This window comes from Myotis davidii, unplaced genomic scaffold, assembly GCF_000327345.1.
Source record: "Myotis davidii unplaced genomic scaffold, ASM32734v1 scaffold209, whole genome shotgun sequence".
NCBI lineage: Eukaryota > Metazoa > Chordata > Mammalia > Chiroptera > Vespertilionidae > Myotis > Myotis davidii.
This window is the reverse complement of record NW_006300047.1, coordinates 1264786-1285221: the sequence shown is the minus strand read 5'-3', so window position 1 is coordinate 1285221 and position 20436 is coordinate 1264786. Positions and strand designations below refer to the sequence as shown.

The window sequence follows — 20436 nt, the reverse complement described above, 5'->3', positions numbered from 1 at the left end:
TTATTTCGTTTTTCATTTGTTAACTCCTTCACTCTTTCATCAAACCTTTACTGAGGACTTGAGGGGAGGTTTTTTTTTTTAAACAACGTTATTGAAGTCTAATCTTTATAAGTGTACTAGTACGATGCAGTGATTTTTTTAAATCATAAATTTATAGAATTGTGTAACCATCGCCACAATCCAGTTTTAGAACAATATTCTCATTATTGCTAAAGTTCTCTGGTGCCAGTTTATCCTTGATTTCACTCCTAGCCATGACTAATGGACTTCCAGTTTCTATATGTTTACCTTTTCTCAACATTTCGTGCAATCATATGACGTGTGCTTCTGACTTCTTTCCCTTAGCATAATATGTTCAGGGTTCATCCATGTTGTAGCATGTGTCAGTACTTTATTCCTTTTATCGCTAATAGTATTCCATTGTATTGCTAGACCACGTTTTATTTATCCATTCCTCTGGGAAACAGCTGTGTGCCCTAAAAACTTGAAGTGATTTCCTTGCTTGGTGCTTTTTGCACATATTAAAACATTCACTGTTGATTAAGTGCCCCACTTAATTAAAAAACATGACCCAATTCATTAATGTCTGTATAATAAAACTTAGGCTGATAAATGCCAGGGAGGCAGCCAACCCACCACAGTCATGCCAGAGAGCACTTAGCAGAGAGCATTCTTGGAAATAGGAGAGCCTAAGGTGAGAAATAGAGAGCTCCACAAGTGGGTGCCCCTTTCATTGTGCAGGAGTTGCCATGTAATGGAATAAAGACGAGAAGAAGCCCTGGCCAGTTTACTCAGTGGTTGGAGCATTGACCATGGAAGGGTTGCAGGTTCAATTTCCTAGTCAAGGGCACATACCTTGGTTGTGTTTCAGTCTGACCAGTTGAGGCGCATGTGGGAGGCAACCAGTTGATCTCTGTCTCTCTCCCCGCCCCCCTCCTCCCTTTCACTCTGTCTGAAAATCAATGGAAAAAATATCCTCTAGTGAGGATTAAAAAAGAAAGTGAGAAGAAATGAAAAACCTTAAGGTGACATAGTTATAAATCAGCACCTATATAGTGTGCTCACCACAAGCTAAAGGACTGTAGATTCATGTGTGTTCTCCTTGATTCACTGGTCTTAATTGTCCTGGATTTGTAACCCAAATCCAGGTCAATTAAGATCTCCCTAGGGGAGAACTCATTTTGGTCACATTTACCGCAGTAGCCAGCTTTGATCATTGGCAGTAGTAGCCCAGAATGCTGGGTGGATTAGTGATGTGTGTCACGGGCACAGAATTGAGAGAAAATGTTGGTATTTGCTGATTCTGTGCCAGGGTTTTCTGGTGTAGACAGATGACCTGAGTAAAGGTTGGGTTTATGAGGGAGAGGACTTTTGTCATAGGATAGAGCATGTTTGTGTTGGTGCTATGGGGTGTAGCAGAAACTAGCTCGGATCAGCATGGGAGTGGGGAGGGCCTGGAGTACAGATGGTGCTGCTAATTATGTACTTTATGTATGCTGTCTCTTCAATGTCTTTAAGCCTCAGTTTCTTTATGTGTAAAATGGAGATAATAATACCTACCTACCTTACCTATATCATAATGTTGATGAGAGGAGCTAATGAATCAGTGGTATGAAAATATTTTACCACCCACAGAACAATAAACCCTTGGAGTGTTATTATTACAGGTGTGAGGGTAGGTGGAGCAGGAAATGCCTGCAGTTAGGCAAGGTTGGAAAGGATGTGGTGGCCTCAGGGCCTTTGCACTGGGCCCCTCTGCCCAGCCTGCTGCCTGTTGTCATATCCAGGTTTTAACTCCAAGGTTACCTCCATTCAGGCCACATAATTTAAGCTGGTTCCTGCCCGCTCTCCACTTACCACTCATCCTGTTTTATTTTCTTCAAAGGTCTCATCAACTAAAATGGTTTGGTTAGCCTACTTGTTTGTATGTCTTCCCTGTTAGAACTGTGCAAACGTGGTGAGGCAGAGACCTTGTGTGTCTCACTTGTGTATCATCAGAGCCTAGAATAGTGCCTGGCACATCGAAGTTCAGGGTTTCTTAATATTTGTTGCACAAGCGAATGGAAGGGTCTCTGAAATCCACAGACCCAATTGGGCTGAGGGCCAAGGAGTGCTGGGAGGATTGGTAAGAATAGAGGGTAGTTGCTGTGACCTCATCTCTTTGCAAACGTGTTCTTGAATCTTCCATTTCTTTGGTTATTGAGAAATGAATTCAGTTAAATCCACGGTAATTACAACTTTTTGTTGGTAGAAAAGCAAGCAGAGTAATGGTAACTTAATTGAAAATTCCATAAACTCTGAATCCGACTTCAAAGATAATCTCTTACAACAAAATAAATAACAAGAATCAGAATTCATATTATTTCATTATTGTATGTAACAGGCCATGAAATTACACAATGTTTCCAATTTGTCAGGCTGGTGAATTCAATCTCTTAAAAGATAATCGTGTTCCTTAAACTACCTGTGATATAAATTTGAGTTGAAATGTGTGAATTGGATACAATCAACACCCACCCCTCCCCACACCAAACGGATTTGCTCTTAAATGGGCTTTTTTCTCTCTCCTGCTGCCTGGCATCAATTCCATGTTCCCTTATTTCTTGTGAATTTTACTATGCTTCCACCAGTCTAATGATTATGGCTAGACTGTTTGGGCTTCCCTGAGTTATGTGAAATAAACAGACATGGGGAGAGGTGTGTGGAGCGGCCCAAGGCAATTACCTGCCTGTAAATCCAGGTGTCTTGTGGGTTCCTTCACACCTGGTGACTTACTGGCTCCCTGGAGATGCGGGGCCACTCTGGTGGTTTCTCCCCTTCACAGGTGGACTGATGAATCATTGGTTCTCTCACAGGGTGACCTGTCTGTGCGCCCAGTTTGAGGCCGTCCTACAGCATGGCTTGAAGAGGAGTCGTGGATTAGCACTAACAGCAGCTGCGATCAAACAGGCAGCCGGCTTCTCCAGCAAAACGGAAACAGGTACTGCTGGGCCTGATGTGGTGGCCCAGAGGATGCTGTCTTTTCTCTCTCTGTTTATTTTTATTCAATAGTGAGCAAGGCAGTCACTGTGTGGGACTGATGGGGGGTGGGGTGGGGCAGGGCGTGGTGGTGCAGAAATCACGTGTAAGGATGCCCGACTTGTCTGGCACCTTAATTTAAGTGAAGTCATCCTTTGTGCAGAATCCCAGCGCCACGTGTTGCCGTCTTTAAGGGCTTGGAGGCCTGTAGCGGAGGTGCTTATTTCACAGTGTGGTGAGGCAGTTGCTGGGAAATTGGTAATCTGTTTTAATACGATGCATGGGGGTAGCATGATATTTCATAATTAAATCTGTCTTCAACAACAGCAACAGAGACCACACAGGTCTCTGAGCGTATACGTCCTGCTGCCATCCATTTCAAAGTTGTCAAAGCAGTTCCCAAGCGCCACGCGCCTGTATGTCTGAATGACACAGGTAATGCTAATAACAATAACTGCTAACACGTGCAAGTATTAGTGCAAGCCTGGCACTTTCTCCGCCTTCTGCATAAATGAACTTGTTCAGTTCTGACAACACCCTGTGAGTAGTAGGCACCTTTATTTCCTCCACCGCACAGATGAGGACACTGCGGAGAGTGGTTTGCTTTGGGCCTGAACCTTACAGGGGATCCCATCATATAAAACCATCCCAAACTGATGGTCCAAACGAGACTTAAAATATTTAGACAGTTACTTGTTAGTTGGTTTCTAGTTGAATTGGTTATGCTTACCTATCCAGTTACGAATGTTGCAGCCGTGCAGTCACCTGGGCATTATTTAAAAGTATTTACTGTTAAATGCGCTACCCACCAAGAATGAAATAGACCTTTATGAAAACTGTACAGTTGTGTGCATGTGTGTTTTAAGTTCCTTTTAATATTGAATAATGTCATTGAATGAAATGGGTCAGTGGATTGAAGATGAGGTTAAATTCAACCATTAGAATCACTTTTGGTATCCTAAAACATGACAAATTATGAAAAAAACAAATATACATAAAGAACAACAACACCCCCCCAAACCATCCTATGTTCTCCCCCCCACCCCACTTTAGAGAGCACGCTCTTTTAGACTTTGCTTGTGGTTGTCACCCTTAACTCCCAAATCTTTCTTGTTATGTACAATGTTAGTGTACAATGTGTCATTTTTGGCTGGTTTTCCTCTTTTCATAGCTATAAACCACCTCACCGTGTTTGGTGAAGTTAGTTGTTGGTGGAAATTCCCTGCTGACTGAGCCTTTTGCGGTTCTTTCTTTCTCTTTTGTGTTGGTGTATCTCCCTTTTCTTTCCTGCCCTTCAACAAACCTTTGATGCCTGTTCATCTCATCGGTTCCTCATCTTCAGAAATTATTGTGGTTCCTGTTGGGATCAGAGGAAGCTGCAAGAGGGATTCCTGTCACTGTTGATTTTTCTCCTGTGCTCTTGGGTTCCTCCTTTAAAATGAAGTCATGGCCGTGCGGGGCCGATTCGGAGAAACGTCAGCATCAATGCTAACTGCCGCCTCGGATGTCAGTCCTGTTGTCTCATGTCCAGGAGGCTTCCCTGGACCCCTGTGTGGGGGTGGCTGAGGGCTCTGAGCTGGCTGAGAAGCTGTTCAAGGACATTGCTTTTCTCACAGTCCCCTCGTTTCCATCGTTCCTGTCTCAGGGGGAGCCACCTTGATGACACTGGCAGGCTCTGGCTCTGCTTCCATCCAGTCGATGGCAGCTGCCGGCTATGGCAGAGGCAGCCCTGGCTGTCAGACTGTGAGGCTAAGTCTGGTAGGGCCCTGGAATATTCAGAGCTTTAGTCGTTTTCACTTATAAAGGAGGGTAGTTTCGTCTATCTGGGGGCTTGTCAGGAGGATTCAGTGAGAATCTCATGTGAAGATCTGCTTCCGTTCATAACACCTAATAAATGTTTAACTAGTTGCCATCTTTCCTCAACACCCTTTTACCATTTAACCTCTTCCTGCATCTCATCCCCCTTAAGGCTCTCTGATCTTTTAGCCATGAAGACTGGCTCTTTCCATTCCATCCAGACCAGAATTCTTGTCTTTTTGTTACTTGGCCCTGATAATCAGAGAGGTTCCAACATGTTTGCAAGGCATCTCCAGCACTCATGTTCTTGCCACTTCCCTGTATCTTAGCATGATTTCTGCACCTGCATCCCAAAGAGGCGGATGAACGGGTCTCTGGCTCTGTTTTCCTCTGAGGAGGATGTGCTGGGCCGCCTCCTAGACCCCTAGAAGCAGGGGAGGACCAAACTGGGTTAGCGATGAGTGGCTGCCAGGGGCTTTTGCTGTCACCGTTGGTAGTGTGAAGAACCATTCACCGGTGCAGAATAGTCCTTGGCTGATGAAAACCTCTTTCCTGCTGTTGAACATGTGATTAAAGCCTCACGAGAGAGGGGAGCGGTGGGCTTTCAACTAAGAGCTGGGAAAGATCAGATCAGTGGCTTCTTGAGGCTGTTAAAGCCACTGGAATGACCTTTCCGGCAGAGTGAAGCAAATAAAGCCTGGTGGAAATGAGCATCGTCTGTTCCTTCGCCCCTGCTGTCTGCTGGCTGCTGGCTGCTGTCTGCTGGCTAGGCCCTTTATGTAACTTAGCAGCTTGTATCAGACTCTACAGTCAGGCGACAGAGTTGAAATCTCTGCTCAGTGACTTGTCACACGTGAGGTCTCTGGGACACCCCCCACCCCTTGAGCTTTGTTTCCTCATGTGCAAAAAGAGGTTAATAACAGGCTCTGCCTTGCAGGTTGTGGTAGGGACCCCCTTAGAAAGTGCCTGCAAAGTCCAGTCCAGAGCTGCTGGAACTGGTGCTTGATGGAAACTTGGCAATTCCTTTCCAGGGTAGATGACGGTGTCCTTATTTCTCAGGGGATGACAGTGAGGCTCAAATAAGTTAATAAGCTGCCCAAGTTCCCACAGCTGGTAAATGGCAGAGCTGAGGATTCCAACCCAGGTCAGTTGGCTCTTCCCAGCTGCCCCCTCTTCTGACATTGGGCCTGATGCCCACCGTTGCCCCTCCTCTGTAGACCACTCTAGCTCAGTTAACTACATTGAAAGTGACAGGAGAGGATAAATAAGGGTGAATTGATCCACAAGGCTATTGCCTTAGCTCTATTTACAAATGGGCAACATTACCTTTTGAAGAGAGAAAAGCTGAAAAAGTAATGACTGACTAAAATGATGTTGTTGAAAATCACAGTACTGTAAATAGTGCTGAGTCTGCCAGAGGCATGACTGCATTTGGTCATCTGGGGTTAGGGTGCGTGCGGGACTGAGATTGGAAACTGGTGCCCTGTACAGTATACATAAAAAATTATTTTTTAAGTTGCCAACATTGAAAAAATATGAGATATTATGTTGAAATATGAATTTCTGACTTTTCTTAAACTTGAAGATGTGCGACTCTGGGCCCACATGTACTACTGACTTTGATTGGAGCCTGATACTCCTGCCCTCTGTAGGTTGGCAAAAGTGCTCTAGTTCACCATGGTCTCCATCTCCCCGATTGTCCTTGACACTTGAGATAAGAGTGTTGGTTGACATTTATTGTTGCACTTTTGTTACTGTTCGCACTGCCCCTATCTAAAATTCAGTAGCTTTTGAGTGTAAACATCTCTCAGATAATGGATTTTGAATATATTCTTGTCTTTGTAGATGCCTGGTATTTTGACCAAATGCCAGATGTTGTGTATGAAGGATTGTAGAGCGAATTTGAAGCTTGAGATGGTGTTATCTTTCTTCAGAGAGGATTTGCTGTTCCTTCTCAGGCAGGTAGAGTAGAGGGAGACCAATTTAATTCAGTCAAGGATTGGGCCAGTTCACACCTGGGCTTCCGCATTTGTGAGGGCTCCTGTATTTCTGCTTCTGCCTTATTTCTGGGATACAGTTCTTTGGGCTTTTCAGTTTTTCAGAGCTTCCATACAAAATTTCCACACCCTGGGTGGCTTAAAACAACAGGGAGAAATTTATGCTCTCGCAGTTCTGGAGGCCAGGAGTCCAAAGTGTAGGTGTCAGCAGGGTTGGTTCCTCCTGGATGCTATGAGACCGTGTGTGTTTCCAGCTTCTGGTGGTTGTCAGCAGTCCTTGGCGTCAGCAGTCCCTGGTGTTCTTCGTTTGTAGCTGTATCACTCCAGTGTCTGCCTCTGTCTTCACATGGCCTTTCCTCTGTGTCTGTCTCTCTGTGTCCTGCCCTCACCTCAGAAGAACACCAGTCTGATTGCATTTAGTTCCCACCCCACTCCAGTAGGACCTCATTTTAACTAATTACATCTGCCCAGAGTCTTGTTTCAAATCCAGTCACATTCTGGGGTTTCAGGTGGACATGAATTTCTTGGGGACACAATTTAGTCCAGTGCACAGCTGCATCCTTGAGGTGATTACCAGTGCTCTTTCTCCTCAGCATGCCCGAGCCTAATTTTCCCCTCTCAGCCCCTGTGGGAATACTGAAAGCTCAGCTTCCCTCTTCATGGGAAAAGCCTCCAGGGCAAAATAAGGCTCTAAATGTAGGACTCCTGTCTATGGACTTCCCTTCCCTCCTAGTCCTTCACTTTTGTTTTAATTAAAAAAAATGTTGTCTGGCTTTTTAAGTTGCTGTTTTGTGCGTGAGAGAGTTGGTCTAACCCAGGCTAACCTTCCGAGGCTGAAAGCTGTGCCACCTTGTATGTGACCATCTCCGGTTCCTGTTCTACAAATCAGGCCCCACGTTTTCCTTCGGAGAGAAACTGTAGCCTGGGGAAGGGTTTGCAGGCAGTTTCCTTCAGTTTTGCGGTGATTTCCATCAGTGCCTGCAGATATCTTCATTTCCTGGTTTGTTGTCTGCTAGGTGTTTTGTTTTATTGGTTTTTGTTTTTGGCTTAGCATTCAGATTTCTTTCTCTTTCTGACTTGGAGAGTTTTGCCCTAACCATCCCTTACTTAGGAAATGTTGGTAAGGCAGACGAGACAATATAAGCAGATATGCCATCAACTCAGCTTTGTCTTGTCGAGTATTTGGTGGGCCAGGGAAGCAGCGTGCATCCCAAACGGAGATCCCTTGAACAGATTGCCCAGCTAGTTGGTTGCAAAGGACCCAGAGAAGCTTGGGATGAGGTCACCTTTAGGATTCAAGTCCCAATAGTGAGAGTCTGCCCTGTTAGCATGCGAGCTGTTTCCTCGTACTTTGGGACGAGTGACTGGATTTGTCCATACAAGTGCACGTTTTGGTGATGGTGAGGGTGAGGGGATCTGCATTTTCTGAGTCTGGTCCTGCAGTTCGTTTAAACGTCCCCTTCCAGTTAGTGTGAATAATTACAGCAGACACTGGTTGTTCCCCGCCCAGCAGTTCTGTCTCTTCTGTCTTGCTCATGGAACTCTCTGATTTTGTAAAGATGCTGGCTGGCCAATAGCTTCGGATCGGAAGCTAGCCCCAGGGCAGTGAATCTGGGTCAGAGCAGCCCAGCCATCAGAATTATCCTGCCCGTAGTTGGTTTAGGAAAAGACATGAGACACACTTCTGACCAAAGAGAAGGAGGAAGTCTGCTGAGGGGCTTCTAAGATGGATTCTTGCTATTTAAAGAGACATAAAAGAAGGCTTATTACATGGCCTTGGGTTGTTGCCTGAAACTGATGCTTGGAGCTGTGGCAATGATCTTGCCACCTTGCTGGGAACGGACTTGAGGACAAAGCCAGTACAGCAAGAAGGCAGCCCAGAGCCGAAACCGGTTTGGCTCAGTGGATAGAGCGTCGGCCTGCGGACTGAAGGGTCCCAGGTTCGATTCCGGTCAAGGGCATGTACCTGGGTTGCGGGCACGTCCCCAGTAGGAGATGTGCAGGAGGCAGCTGATCGATGTTTTTCTCCCATCGATGTTTCTAACTCTCTATCTCTCTCCCTTCCTCTCTGTAAAAAATCAATAAAATATATTTAAAAAAAAAAAAAAAGAAGGCAGCCCAGGGAGGTGGGGAGTACCTGGATCCTTCCTAACGTTACCAAGTTACTGAATTCACCAACTCTGGAGCTGCCCTACTTCTGGACTTGATGTGATGCAAAATAATAAATTCCCTAAGGTTTTAAGCCATTTTGAGTTCAGCCTTTTATTTGTATCCCAAAACATCCTAATTTAAACTATAGAGAAAAGTAAGACAACTTAAAAAACGAAGTCAAATGCCCCTGGTCCCCAGTGGGAGGACAGAGGTGATTAGCACATTAGTCTTGGAAATGATACCTGGATGTTTTCTGCTCTTTCTGATTAATGGGCTGAACACAGATGGGCTTTCTTGGTGTTTGCTAGATACTCATATTGAGCAGCTCCTGTGACCCAGGGGATTTGTTAGACTCTTCATGTTCATTATGCCATTTTATTCCTGAAATGACTCTGCATGGTGAATGATAGTATCCCCATTTTACAGATGAAGAAAATAAGGCTCAAAGGAATGAAATAATTGCTTTCATGTTTTAGAGAGAATGTGTGGCAGAGCCGGGATTTCTACTCAGGTCTACATGATTGTGATTTCTAAGCTTCTACTTTTATTTAATAACTAGAGGCCCAGTGCATGAAATTTGTGCACAGTAGGGTCCCTAGCAGCTGCTGGCTGCCAGCTGGGGCCTCCCTTCCCCCGGCCGGGGCAGGGCCAGCTGGGGGAGGGGCCATGGGCGGTTGGCGGGCCGGCCCCGTCCCCCCGGTCAAACTCCTGGTTGAGGGGACAATTTGCATATTAGGCTTTTATTATATAGGATAATGGCACATTATTTCCAGAAAAAGGGCTTTCTGAAAGATCAGGATCCCCCTAATTCAAATTCATGAGTAAATTAAGCATCAAGGTTTGAGTGAGTTATGATCACTCAGAGCAGAGGACAGCAAACTATGTCCCCCCACCTAGTGTTGTAAAGAAAGTTTTATTGGAACAGAGCCACACACACTCATGTGCCTACTGTTTATGGCTGCTGTTAGGCTGAGTTGTGTCTGAGACCATCTGGGCAAACCTGTTTTTTTTGACTGTCTCTCTCGATGGTCAAGGACTGGGACCCTCCTTGCTCATCCAGTGTATTGCAAGGTTGCTGGCAGCCAAAAAACTATGTTCAGAATAATGACTCAAGGACCCAGACTCAGGCCATGCTGCTCATTCTCGGGCAGTCGAGCCCCACTGTCTGCTTTCTGGACATCTTCAAAGTCCATTGAAAAGCAGGTGATATTAACATACCACATCTGTAAAATTAGAAAACTAACTTCCTTGATCGTCCGTGGGGATTTTTGAAAATGGTTGATTGCCTTTCACTCAAAGCAGAATTTATGTTTTGCTTCATTGGGTCACCGTGGGTAACAATTTCATTTCTGTAGAAAGCTAATTTTGGAGGAAGCTGCATGTGCCAGGAGAACCCTGGGCTCAACCTTTTGATGGAGAGGAAGTCAACTCCCCACCCTCCCGTCCCTATAATGTTTTCAGTTCTCTCTTTGTGTTTCTCTGTTGTATTTGTGAACTTGCAAATCAGCTACTTCTGGTGAAGAACCCTTGGAAGGATGTCTGTGGAAGGTGCTAAGAAAATACTGAGTTCTGTCCAGGGGTGTGATAAACATGTTTAACAGCTGGTAGGAAACTGCTGGCCTTAGAGAGTGAGCCAGAAGCCACAGCACTGTACCTTACCGGCTTCTGTGTTGACCTGGGAGGTGCTAGATTATGGGGGTGGCCACAGGGTCCTGGGAGGGTCCTTGGCAGCTGGGGAGCCTGAGGGCTTAGGCCAGTGGCTATTTACTAAGGGGCATGAAACTGTCCCAACCAACATATTAGGATCTGGTATTGCTGGACTGCTGCCTCTTGGCTGAAGGTGACCTTTGGCTATTTCAGAGGTGTTTGATCCTGATGTGTTGTAAATTGAGACCCAGATTTGGCCTCATAATTGTCAGTTTTTAGTCCATAATTATCTACCTTGTTGGTTCCATGGGTCCTTTGCTTGGCTCCTGACAGTGTGAAATGGCTTTTCAGCAGAGGATGGGGTGCTACGCCCTAGAACAGCTGCGGGCAAACTTTGAATTTATATTAGTTCATACAAACACTCCATCCATGCTTTTGTTCCGGCCCTCCGGTCCAGTTTAAGAACCCATTGTGGCCCTCGAGTCAAAAAGTTTGCCCTCCCCTGCCCTAGAAGGAAACAAGACACTTACTTTAAAAGTCCTGCTTCTTTGGTGCTAGAGGAGATCCCTACTTTCTAATGAAGGAACTGCTGAAGATTCTCGTATAATGTGGGTGAATGCCAAGTGGGCTATCCTGAGGTATTAGAGTTTGGGACTCAGACCTCAGATGCTCACAGGACCGGACAGATGGCAGAAGTGAGTGAACCAGGCCTGTGACAGGCACCTGTGGGGAGAGGAAACTGGCAGAGCAGGCTGGGAATATATATAGTCAGGTGGTTCAGAAGGGAGGGTGGATTTGGATGACAGCTAGCAGTCTGCCACGGGAGGAGGTTTTGCCCTTCTGTGCAGAGTGGCCAGACAGCCTCTTTCTGGGGACATTTGAATAGAGACCTAAGAAAATGAGGGAATTAGCCATACTGCTATTAGGGGAAGGAATTCCAGGTGGCTCACCAATTCAGAAGCATGTACCAGTCAGTTGCTGGTGTTCTCAAATTTATTCTCTATCCTTCCTTTGCAGGCTCTATTTCCCAGGCTCTCTTCCCATTGTCTTCCATTTTGGTTTGGCCGGTGGGAGGTGGTAATGAGTTTAGAAGGTGGGAGGAAGAGGGAAGCTAGACTATTTCTCACTCCTACCTCTGCCTTAGGTGGCATCTCCAGCAGTGTCTGTGCTTCCTCCATGGTCCGTGGAGGTCCCACGTGGCCTGCTGTTTAGGTGCTCCCCTCCTCCCTTCCCCTCCCAGGTGCCTCTGCCATAGTCCAGCTGTTGCCTGGCAGTCCTACCTGGTAACACTACCTCTTTCTTTTGTTCCTCTGGCTCTTTAGGGATGGGTTGGCTTTCTACATTGCTGATCTTTAGGTGGCCTCATCATCTCCTATATGGCTGGGTAGGTATGTTAGAGGAACAACCAGACCAGTGAGGCTGTATCAGGGCGAGTGACAGGGAGAGTGGAACGAAGTGAAAACAGGGAGGTAGTGGAGGAGCCAGGTGACATACGGGCCGTCAGTGGCAACTCATCCTTTTTTCCTTGCTTTATTTTTGTGATCTCCATCTACTCCTACCAAGATAATTGGCCTTTGTTCTATAGAGTCAGTAGGGATGTTAATTTTAAAATTTAAATCTACTGAAGTCTCTCACATTGGTGTGCCTTTATTCATTCTTTAAAAATGGATCAAGTTTTGAATTACGTACTTTAAAATGATTACGATGGTGAATTTTATGTTAAGTGAATTTTACCACAATTAAAAAGCCTGAAGTGGGCAAGTTACCTATAATTGGCAAATTTAAGTTTTATCTAAGTTTAAGAACTAACAGAAAGGGAATTAATAACGCTTAATTTCAGTTGCAGAGAATTAAAGGCAGTTTTATCATCACACAGACAAAAAAGTATCAATGTAAAATGGTGCAGACTCTGTGGAAAATAGTTTGGTGGATCCTCAAAAAGGCTTTGTCCTGTCCTCTTTCTTCTGGCTCTGTTTGTGGTGACAGCCCTCTGAGACAGTGAGGTGAATGTCAAGAGTTTGGAGCTTCTGCCTGTGACAGAGTCTTTGAACCTGCTGTCTACTTCCAGGCTAGGTGTGTGAGACAAAAAGCCTTTATTTGTTTATAAGGAGCTTAGCTCCTTGTGGTTGTTTTTTTCTTTTCTTATTGAGCAATTATTTTTGCCGTTGTTGTTTATTTTTGAGCGATGCATTTGCCCAGCTGTGGGCAAACTACGGCCCGCCGGATCCGGCCGGTTTGAAATGAATAAAACTAAAAAAAAAAGACAATACCCTTTTATGTAATGATGTTTACTTTGAATTTATATTAGTTCACACAAACACTCCATCCATGCTTTTGTTCCGGCCCTCCGGTCCAGTTTAAGAACCCATTGTGGCCCTCGAGTCAAAAAGGTAGCCTACCCCTGCATTTGCCCCTTCAGCGCACACAGGCATTGCTCAGTGCCTGGCCTGTTGTCAGTCTCCATAAATGATTGTTAGATGATTGAAGAACATACCCTCTCTCACTGCATTAGACTTCTTCTGGTATGAGTGACAGCAAGCCACATAGGCAAAGAAAAAAAGGGCACTTATTAATTCAAGTAACTGAGAAATCTAGGGCTTGAGCTGGTTAGGGCTCATCACCCCCACATCTTTCTGTCTCTCTGAGCCCACTTTTCTATGGGTTGGCATCTTTCCTAGGTGCGCTTGCTCTACCTGATAGGGGGAAAATGGTCCCAGGTAGCTCCAGGTTTACAAGATCATCAGAGCTCCTACTTCTAGAAGAGTGGTTGGCAGACTTCTTCCTTAAGGGATGAGATAGTATTTCAGACCATAGGTCTCTCACAGTCCTTAGCTCTCCCGTTGTAGCAGGAAAGCAGCCACAAGATAATATATTAACAAATGGGCGGCTGTTTTCCAGTAAAACTTTATTTACATGAATAGGTGGTGGGCTGAATTTGGCCCTTGGGCCATTGTTTGCTGACTTAGGTTTTGGAAGGAGATAAGGCCTCACTTCTGGTTCAGGTAGAAGTTGTAGGGAGGACCCTTCGTTGTGGCGCAGATGCTGTGTCCAGGGCTGATTTTAGGGGCAAAAATAGAATATAGGGGGCTAGCTGTGGTTATGGGAAATATTAATCATGCTGTTAACTGTGATTGCTTTGTTCTGGTTAAAGAAAGGACATTCTAATCTGGCTGGGAACTGTATGCCCTTGGGACCCGGGAGTCAACCTTGGACCTGGGAGATAACCTTGGAATACTGTCCATTCTCATTCAAGAACCGCCTGTTATCATGGAAAGATGAACAACCTTGTTGCCCACACAATTGAGTCCCAACCCGGTCTGCATAGCCTACTTCCTCATGCCTGTAATCCCTACTTCCCCACTGTAAGCTTTGTCCTACCTGATTTAAGCAGCTGGTTTATGGGGGGCTGCAGAGCAGATTTTTGTGGATGACCTGCTCTCTCCCATACCACCGGCATTATTGGAATAAATGGTCATATATGTATGAGCCTTGTCTCTGCTTAATTGGCTTAAGTAGTGACAGGCAGCCCAGACCCCTTGGGTGTCCGGTTTCACTGGGACTGGGATGAAGCCAGTCAGGCACTCACTTTAGCCACAACTTTTACATGGGTGTTGTCAGTGGAAATAGGCTTCTTCCACAGGCATGAGAAAAGCATTTGAGGGACCCTCGCGTAGGAGAATGAGGCGTAGAGGTAAGATTTATTGGAGTGAAAACAAAGGACTATTCCCCAGGTGCCAGGTGTCCCATTCACAGCCAGGTGGCCTAGCTCGTCTCACTGTGGAGTAAGTCCTGGGCCTGGTGAGCATCAGTGCTGACCAGGAAGATCAGGACCCAAACTGTAATGTCATCACCCAGGGCTCCTGCCGCGCTAAGGCCTGCTGTCGGAGCCACACGGCTGCTACGCCCGCCAACGAATGGGTGAACACATGCTACCAAGAATTATGTTATCTCAGGCTTGGGAGAGAGCAGGCTTTCTTTCAGACTAACCAATCTCTTTCCCAGTCCTTCTTGGGCTCATGCTGGGTCCTCTCCATCCAGGTTGGTCCTTTTCTCATCGTTTCCAGTCTAGATGCCACCCTTTATGTCACCATTTTGGCTACCACTGCGCCTTCCTCAAAGTTCTGCTTTGTCATCGGTTTCTACTGCCTATGTGTCTAGTAAAGGAATTTCTCCCACTCCTCCCTCAAACTCCCTGGGCTGTCCCAGGGAGCTTCTTCCTGCCTGCTCTGGAATTAGGTTCCCTTGGTGGAGGGTGCCGCCTTCCCTGGGGGCCTGGGAGTGCTGTGGCTTCCCAGTGAATCAGGTTTAACATCTGAGTCCATTTGTTCCCTTTCTTACTAGCTACCTCGCTAACAGCAAGCCAAATAATATCTATCTTGCAATATTAAAAAAAAATCAAGATTAATACAATAAAAATCCACATGTGCAAAATATCAAACAAGGCTCGGATGAGGGTGGGCTAGTGAGGCGTGTCAAGGCTTAGGGCCAGCTGTGGCCAGGCCATTGCCCAGCCTGTGTTACCTGCCCACCTAGGTAAGGAAGGGAAGGTGTGTATCTAGAAGGCAACTTCCGACAGAACACAGTCCCTTAGGAAAGAGGGGTGCTGCTTTCAGAAGAAAGGGGTATTGTTTGTCTGCCTTGGCACTACGTGCTTTTCATGTATGTTTTATTCTCTTATTCTTTTCCCTCAGAGCAAAGCTCACTTTATAGAAGAGGAAGATGAAGAACAAAATAAGTTGCCCATGGTCACACAACCTTACGTAGAATCTGAGGCAAGGTTTTGGTCCTCTTTGGACTCCAAAGCATGAATTCTTGAATTTTTGGCATCGATTAAAGCTGAGGCCTGTTGGAAACTTTGCCAAAGGCCCTGAGCTATTAGTTATCCTCTGTTAACGAGTGGCCCCAGGTGGCTAGCCTCAGTCACCCCTTCCTGGCTCTTTGTTCTGGTTGGCAGATGGCTTTCAGAAGTTGAGAGAGCCAGAAGCTCTCACCCACTTTTAGAATTAGCCCCTTGTTTCAAAGCAGCAAGAGATCGGTGCATATTTCCAAATTAAATTACAGACACCGTGAGCGTTAAGTGGCAGGTGAGCTGCACTTTAAATAGATCACATTAATTCTGGCAGTGGAAGCGGAGCCCTGCTGAGATAATTCTTATCATCAGCATCACTCTGGCAAGCTTTAGAAGCCTTCTGTAGCGGTAAGCAATTTGGGAAATTGAGAGGTGAAAACACACCTTTAAGTGTTTCATGTGCATTCAAGGTCAGAGGGAGGTGACTGCAGTTTTCAAGAGAGATGGCGATGTAAGTCACTTGATGCTAAAGGTGATGGATATCCGGATGGTTGTCCGGTGTGTTTCAAAACAGGTTTGCTGGCGGGCCCACTCAGGGTACTGCTCTCACCAAACTCCCCCAGCTGTGGTTTCTGAGAGAGGCTTCGAGCGGAAAGAAGGCTGTTAGCACTCTCATGCAGTTTGGGTTTGGGAAAGGGATTAGTGTCGCATTTAGGCATCGAGACAGAAGATGGTCCTGAGCGAACTCCCCTGTTGGTGGCTTCTCCAGTCATTCTTGGGACATTTATTGTAAATGATCCCAGAGGTTGGCATGATCCATGCAGAAGTATGTATGCACACTCCCTGTTGAAAGAGGGAACAACACAAATGCTCTCATATAAGAAGGTAATTATTAAGTAAGTGATGGTTAGTCATCATGGTCTGTGCATTGTGCTCAGTGCTTTACCTCCCTTTTCTCCATGGCTATCCCAGATGTTCTGCACTTTGGGCCTTTTGTTAAGGGAGAGGAATCCAAACCTTATCATGTTTAAGTGACCTGCTCAGGGCCATTCTACTGAACAATCTTTTACCTGTTGTTCTGTCCGCTAGTCTGGAAGTTTGTTGGAGACGAGTCCTTCCAGTCTCTGCCTATGAGGCCGTAGTCTCGCCCAGCCCCTGGCTCCTGGTTAAAAGGCAGTCGATGCTGGCTGAGCTGAAATATTAGAGTGAGCGTACGAACCCAGCGCCCAGTGTGTGACGTGTGTATGCGCATCCTTCTGGAGGGAAGGTTCACAGACCTTGCCACTTTCTCAGAGGGGTCTTGGGACCTGTTAGGCTCCTGGATTAGAATCCTTGTCTGGTAGCAGACTCAGTATTTTCTCTCTCAGTATATTGAGCATTTGTGAACATGATCATTTTAAAGAAGATAGACGCCCTCCTCACTTGGCAAGGCAGCGTGATTTTGTGGTTTGTCGTTCGACAGCTCTCAGTCCCTTCTGCTGTATTGCTTACTGTGAATTGCTGTGTGAGTTCCTTCACTTGTCCAGGCCTTGGACCTTGCCTTTGACATGGACGTGACCTTGGTGGTTATGAGGACTGAGTTCAGATATAAAATGTTTACTACAATGGCTGGTATGTACTTAATGCTTAATAAATAGTATTGGCTGTTGCTGTTGTTACTATTATTGGCAGCAGGTAAAAGTGTTGATGTGAAGTAAAGAAAATTGATTACAAAATTAGGTATACACTAGAATTACAACTAGAAACAAATCTGTGTGGGTGTGGATAGAAAAAGGGGGGATGTGAGGAGGTACAATGACTATTTTATGGATAAAAACAAACTTTCTTAGCTTTCCCTCAAAGCCTTATATCTGTTCCTTTCTCAGATCTATGAAACTCTCTCCCAAGGAATTGGAAATGAGGACAACTAGTTATGTACAAGGATGTTCAAAGCAGTATATAGGGAAAATTGGTAACATAACATGTTCCCCGCTGTAGAGAAATAAACAACAGGGAAGCCATCAAAAATCATATTTCCAAAGATCTTTAAATGTTACAGGAAAATATTCATGATAAAGACGAGAAAAAACAAATGAGGGTATAAAATTATGTGTGTGTGTGTGTATTTATATATACGTGCATGTATACATATGCACCCATATACAATACACACAATACAATGGTATATTAGTTTCTTACTATAACAAATTACCACAAAGCTCATGGCTGAAAACAACACAAATTAATGTTCTTACACTTACGAAGGGCTTAGTTCAAAGCCTATTTCACTGGATTAAAGTGAAGATGACATCAGGCTGGTTCCTTCTGGAGGCCCCAGGGTAGAATCTTCTGGCTTCCAGCTTTCCATGGCTATCGCTGGCTGCATCATTCCAATCTCTGCTTCTATGTCACCTGCTCCTCTTCTGTCCGATCTCCCTCCACCTCCCTCTTATAAAGATACTTGTGATGATTATGGTCACAGAGACTACCCAGAATAATCAATGACCTCTCCTTCTCCAGATCCTTAACTTAATCACATCTGCAAAAGTCCCTGTTGCCATGTAAACTAACACTCACAGGTTCCAGGGATTAAGACATGACTGTCTTTGGGGGTTATAATTCACCCTATCACAGATGTTGATTTTGTATAAAAAAAAGTACAGAAAAAAAGAGCGGAAGGAAATACTTGAAGATGTTAACAATGGCCATCTCTGGATGGTGGACTTGAGGTCGTTTTTATTTTCTGTATACTCTTTGGTGTCTTCCTTTTCTGTGCTAAGGAAATAGTTGTTTTTCAATCTTCAAAGATGCTCAGGGAAGGTTACTAAAGGTGATGCACGTCCCAGGCCAAGTGCCACAGCACCTGTCCCGCTGTCTCTGCAGAGCCCGTGTTCTGGTTCTATGTGAAGGAGGTCCTCAGCAGGCACGAGCTGCAGCGCTTCTACTCCCTGCGCCACATCGCCTCGGACGTGGGCCGCGGCCGGGCCTGGCTGCGCTGCGCCCTCAACGAACACTCGCTGGAGCGCTACCTGCACATGCTCCTGGCTGACCGCAGCAGGCTCAGGTACCCACTGGGGTTCTGGGAGGGCGTGTAGGCGAGTGGTTAAAACCACAGAACCTGGAGTCAGAAGCCTGGATTTACACCCTAGGGCCCCCCCCCGGCCCCCCCCCAGTCAGTCCCATTTGTTACACGAGAGAAGGCTTGTAAAGGGCTCAGCACGGCACCTGCGTAGAGCAAGCACTTACCTGCTCATTATTATTAAGGCTGGGGTGTGGGGTGTGATCTATGGTCACAGATCACAGCCTGCTCCTCACTTCATGGAATTTGAATTCGGGCTCTTTTCCAGTTCAGAATTTCTTTCTCTATTTTTTTAAAAATATATTTTATTGATTTTTTACAGAGAGGAAGGGAGAGGGATAGATAGTTAGAAACATCGATGAGAGAGAAACATCGATCAGCTGCCTCCTGCACACCTCTGACTGGGGATGTGCCCACAACCAAGGTACATGCCCTTGACCAGAATCTAACTTGAGACCTTTCAGTCCGCAGGCTGATGCTCTATCCACTGAGCCAAACTGGTTAGGGCAATTTCTTTCTCTTTAGATATTGGGTGTTTCCTGCCCAGTTTCACGTTTTGTCTTTACAACTGTTTCTGTTTTCCTTTTTTGTTAATCAATACCAAACTGACTGAAAAAAATATGGAAGTTTTAAGCTGGGAAGAGAAGTCATTGGTTATTAAAAAACCCCCCCCCCATTTTATTGTATTTTCTTTTTTTCTTGATCATAAAGTTCACTCTGTCAGGTAGCACTAGCCAGGTTATGCTGCCATAACAAACATGATGAAGACCACAGTGGCTTGAGACAGCCGAGTTTATTTCTTCCCTCTGCTTCATGTCTCTCGTGGGTGAACAGGGATTCTCATCACAGGGACCCAGGCTGATGGAGGCTCCATCTCTATAAAGATGTGGTTGCACTGAGCACTGGCTTGTAAAGCTTCTGCCCAAAGTGATGCTTCACCTCCTCACATGCACTGCTCAGGCAAGCTCGGCAGGGTGGGGAGATGTGGTTATGCCACAGCGATGGGGAGAGGGCACTGAATATGCTCCATGGTAGCACAGTCAGCCACATTTTCTCCAAAAACATTGACATTCCTGTCATTTTTCCTGTGCCCATGATGTCTGTGATGTTTATCTCTCTCTCTCCCAGTCTCTCTCTCTGACTTTGGCTGTTGTTTTCCCTCTGAGAATGGTGGACCAGACTTGTAGTTTTTTGTCAAGGGGACAATACAAAGGGACAGTGATCAATCCTGCCCTGGTTCCTTGAGTAACTTCTGCACATCCTCACTAGTGACGTTCCATTTAGCTCAATAAGTTGGCATTTCATTAGTACCGTGATATGTTCCATGTCTCAAGTCTCTCCTCTGTTTCTTCTGCCCCTAGGGTCACCTCTCTTCTGGTAATTTAATAGGCATTCTGGGATAGTGTGCTAGGGCTCTCACAGATACCTTTGAAGTTCTCACATTGATGCTGACTGGGGTGCTTTGTCCAGTTGTATGCTCAGATTCTGTGTGTCTGAAATGGGAGGGGTGGGGCCAGGACGCCTGATGCTGCCTGCATCTGTGTGCTGCCTGGGGTCTGAGTTGACTGTCTGTGTGTACCTCCTGAGCATTAACCAGCATTAATTAAGGAGAACATACTCATGTTCCTAAAAATGAATTCTAATCAAGCTCTTCCCACCACATAATTTGCAAGTAGCTCAGAGTTGTACACTCCACATCAAAGTTGAATTAACAATGAGCAGTTGAAGTGAATCCAGCTGTTAAGAATCATAGTTGAATTTACCTAAATCACTAGTGACTTTAATCTACTTTGATGTGGGAAAACCAAATTCATTTACGTACATGAAAACGGACTCAGATTTTTAAAGAATCAAAATTTGGGGAATCAGAGGTACTGTTGCCGTGCCAGCTCGAACGCGTGGTTCGTGCTTCCCCTGCCATTCTGCTCGGTCCATGTACTGAGCACGCGTGGCCTCTCTCTTTCTGTTAGTTGTATTCA

General features: G+C 45.5%; 1 protein-coding gene across 1 annotated transcript in view; it reads left to right on the top strand.

The window, feature by feature from the left end:
• LOC102763755 (sorting nexin-29) overlaps nucleotides 1-20436 on the top strand; it is a 440536-nt gene that overhangs the window by 54361 nt on the left and 365739 nt on the right. Inside the window, exons 5-6 of the mRNA XM_015572131.1 lie at nucleotides 2856-2980; nucleotides 18262-18442. Coding sequence (XP_015427617.1) covers nucleotides 2856-2980; nucleotides 18262-18442 — 306 coding nt within the window. The remainder of the gene's footprint in view (nucleotides 1-2855; nucleotides 2981-18261; nucleotides 18443-20436) is intronic.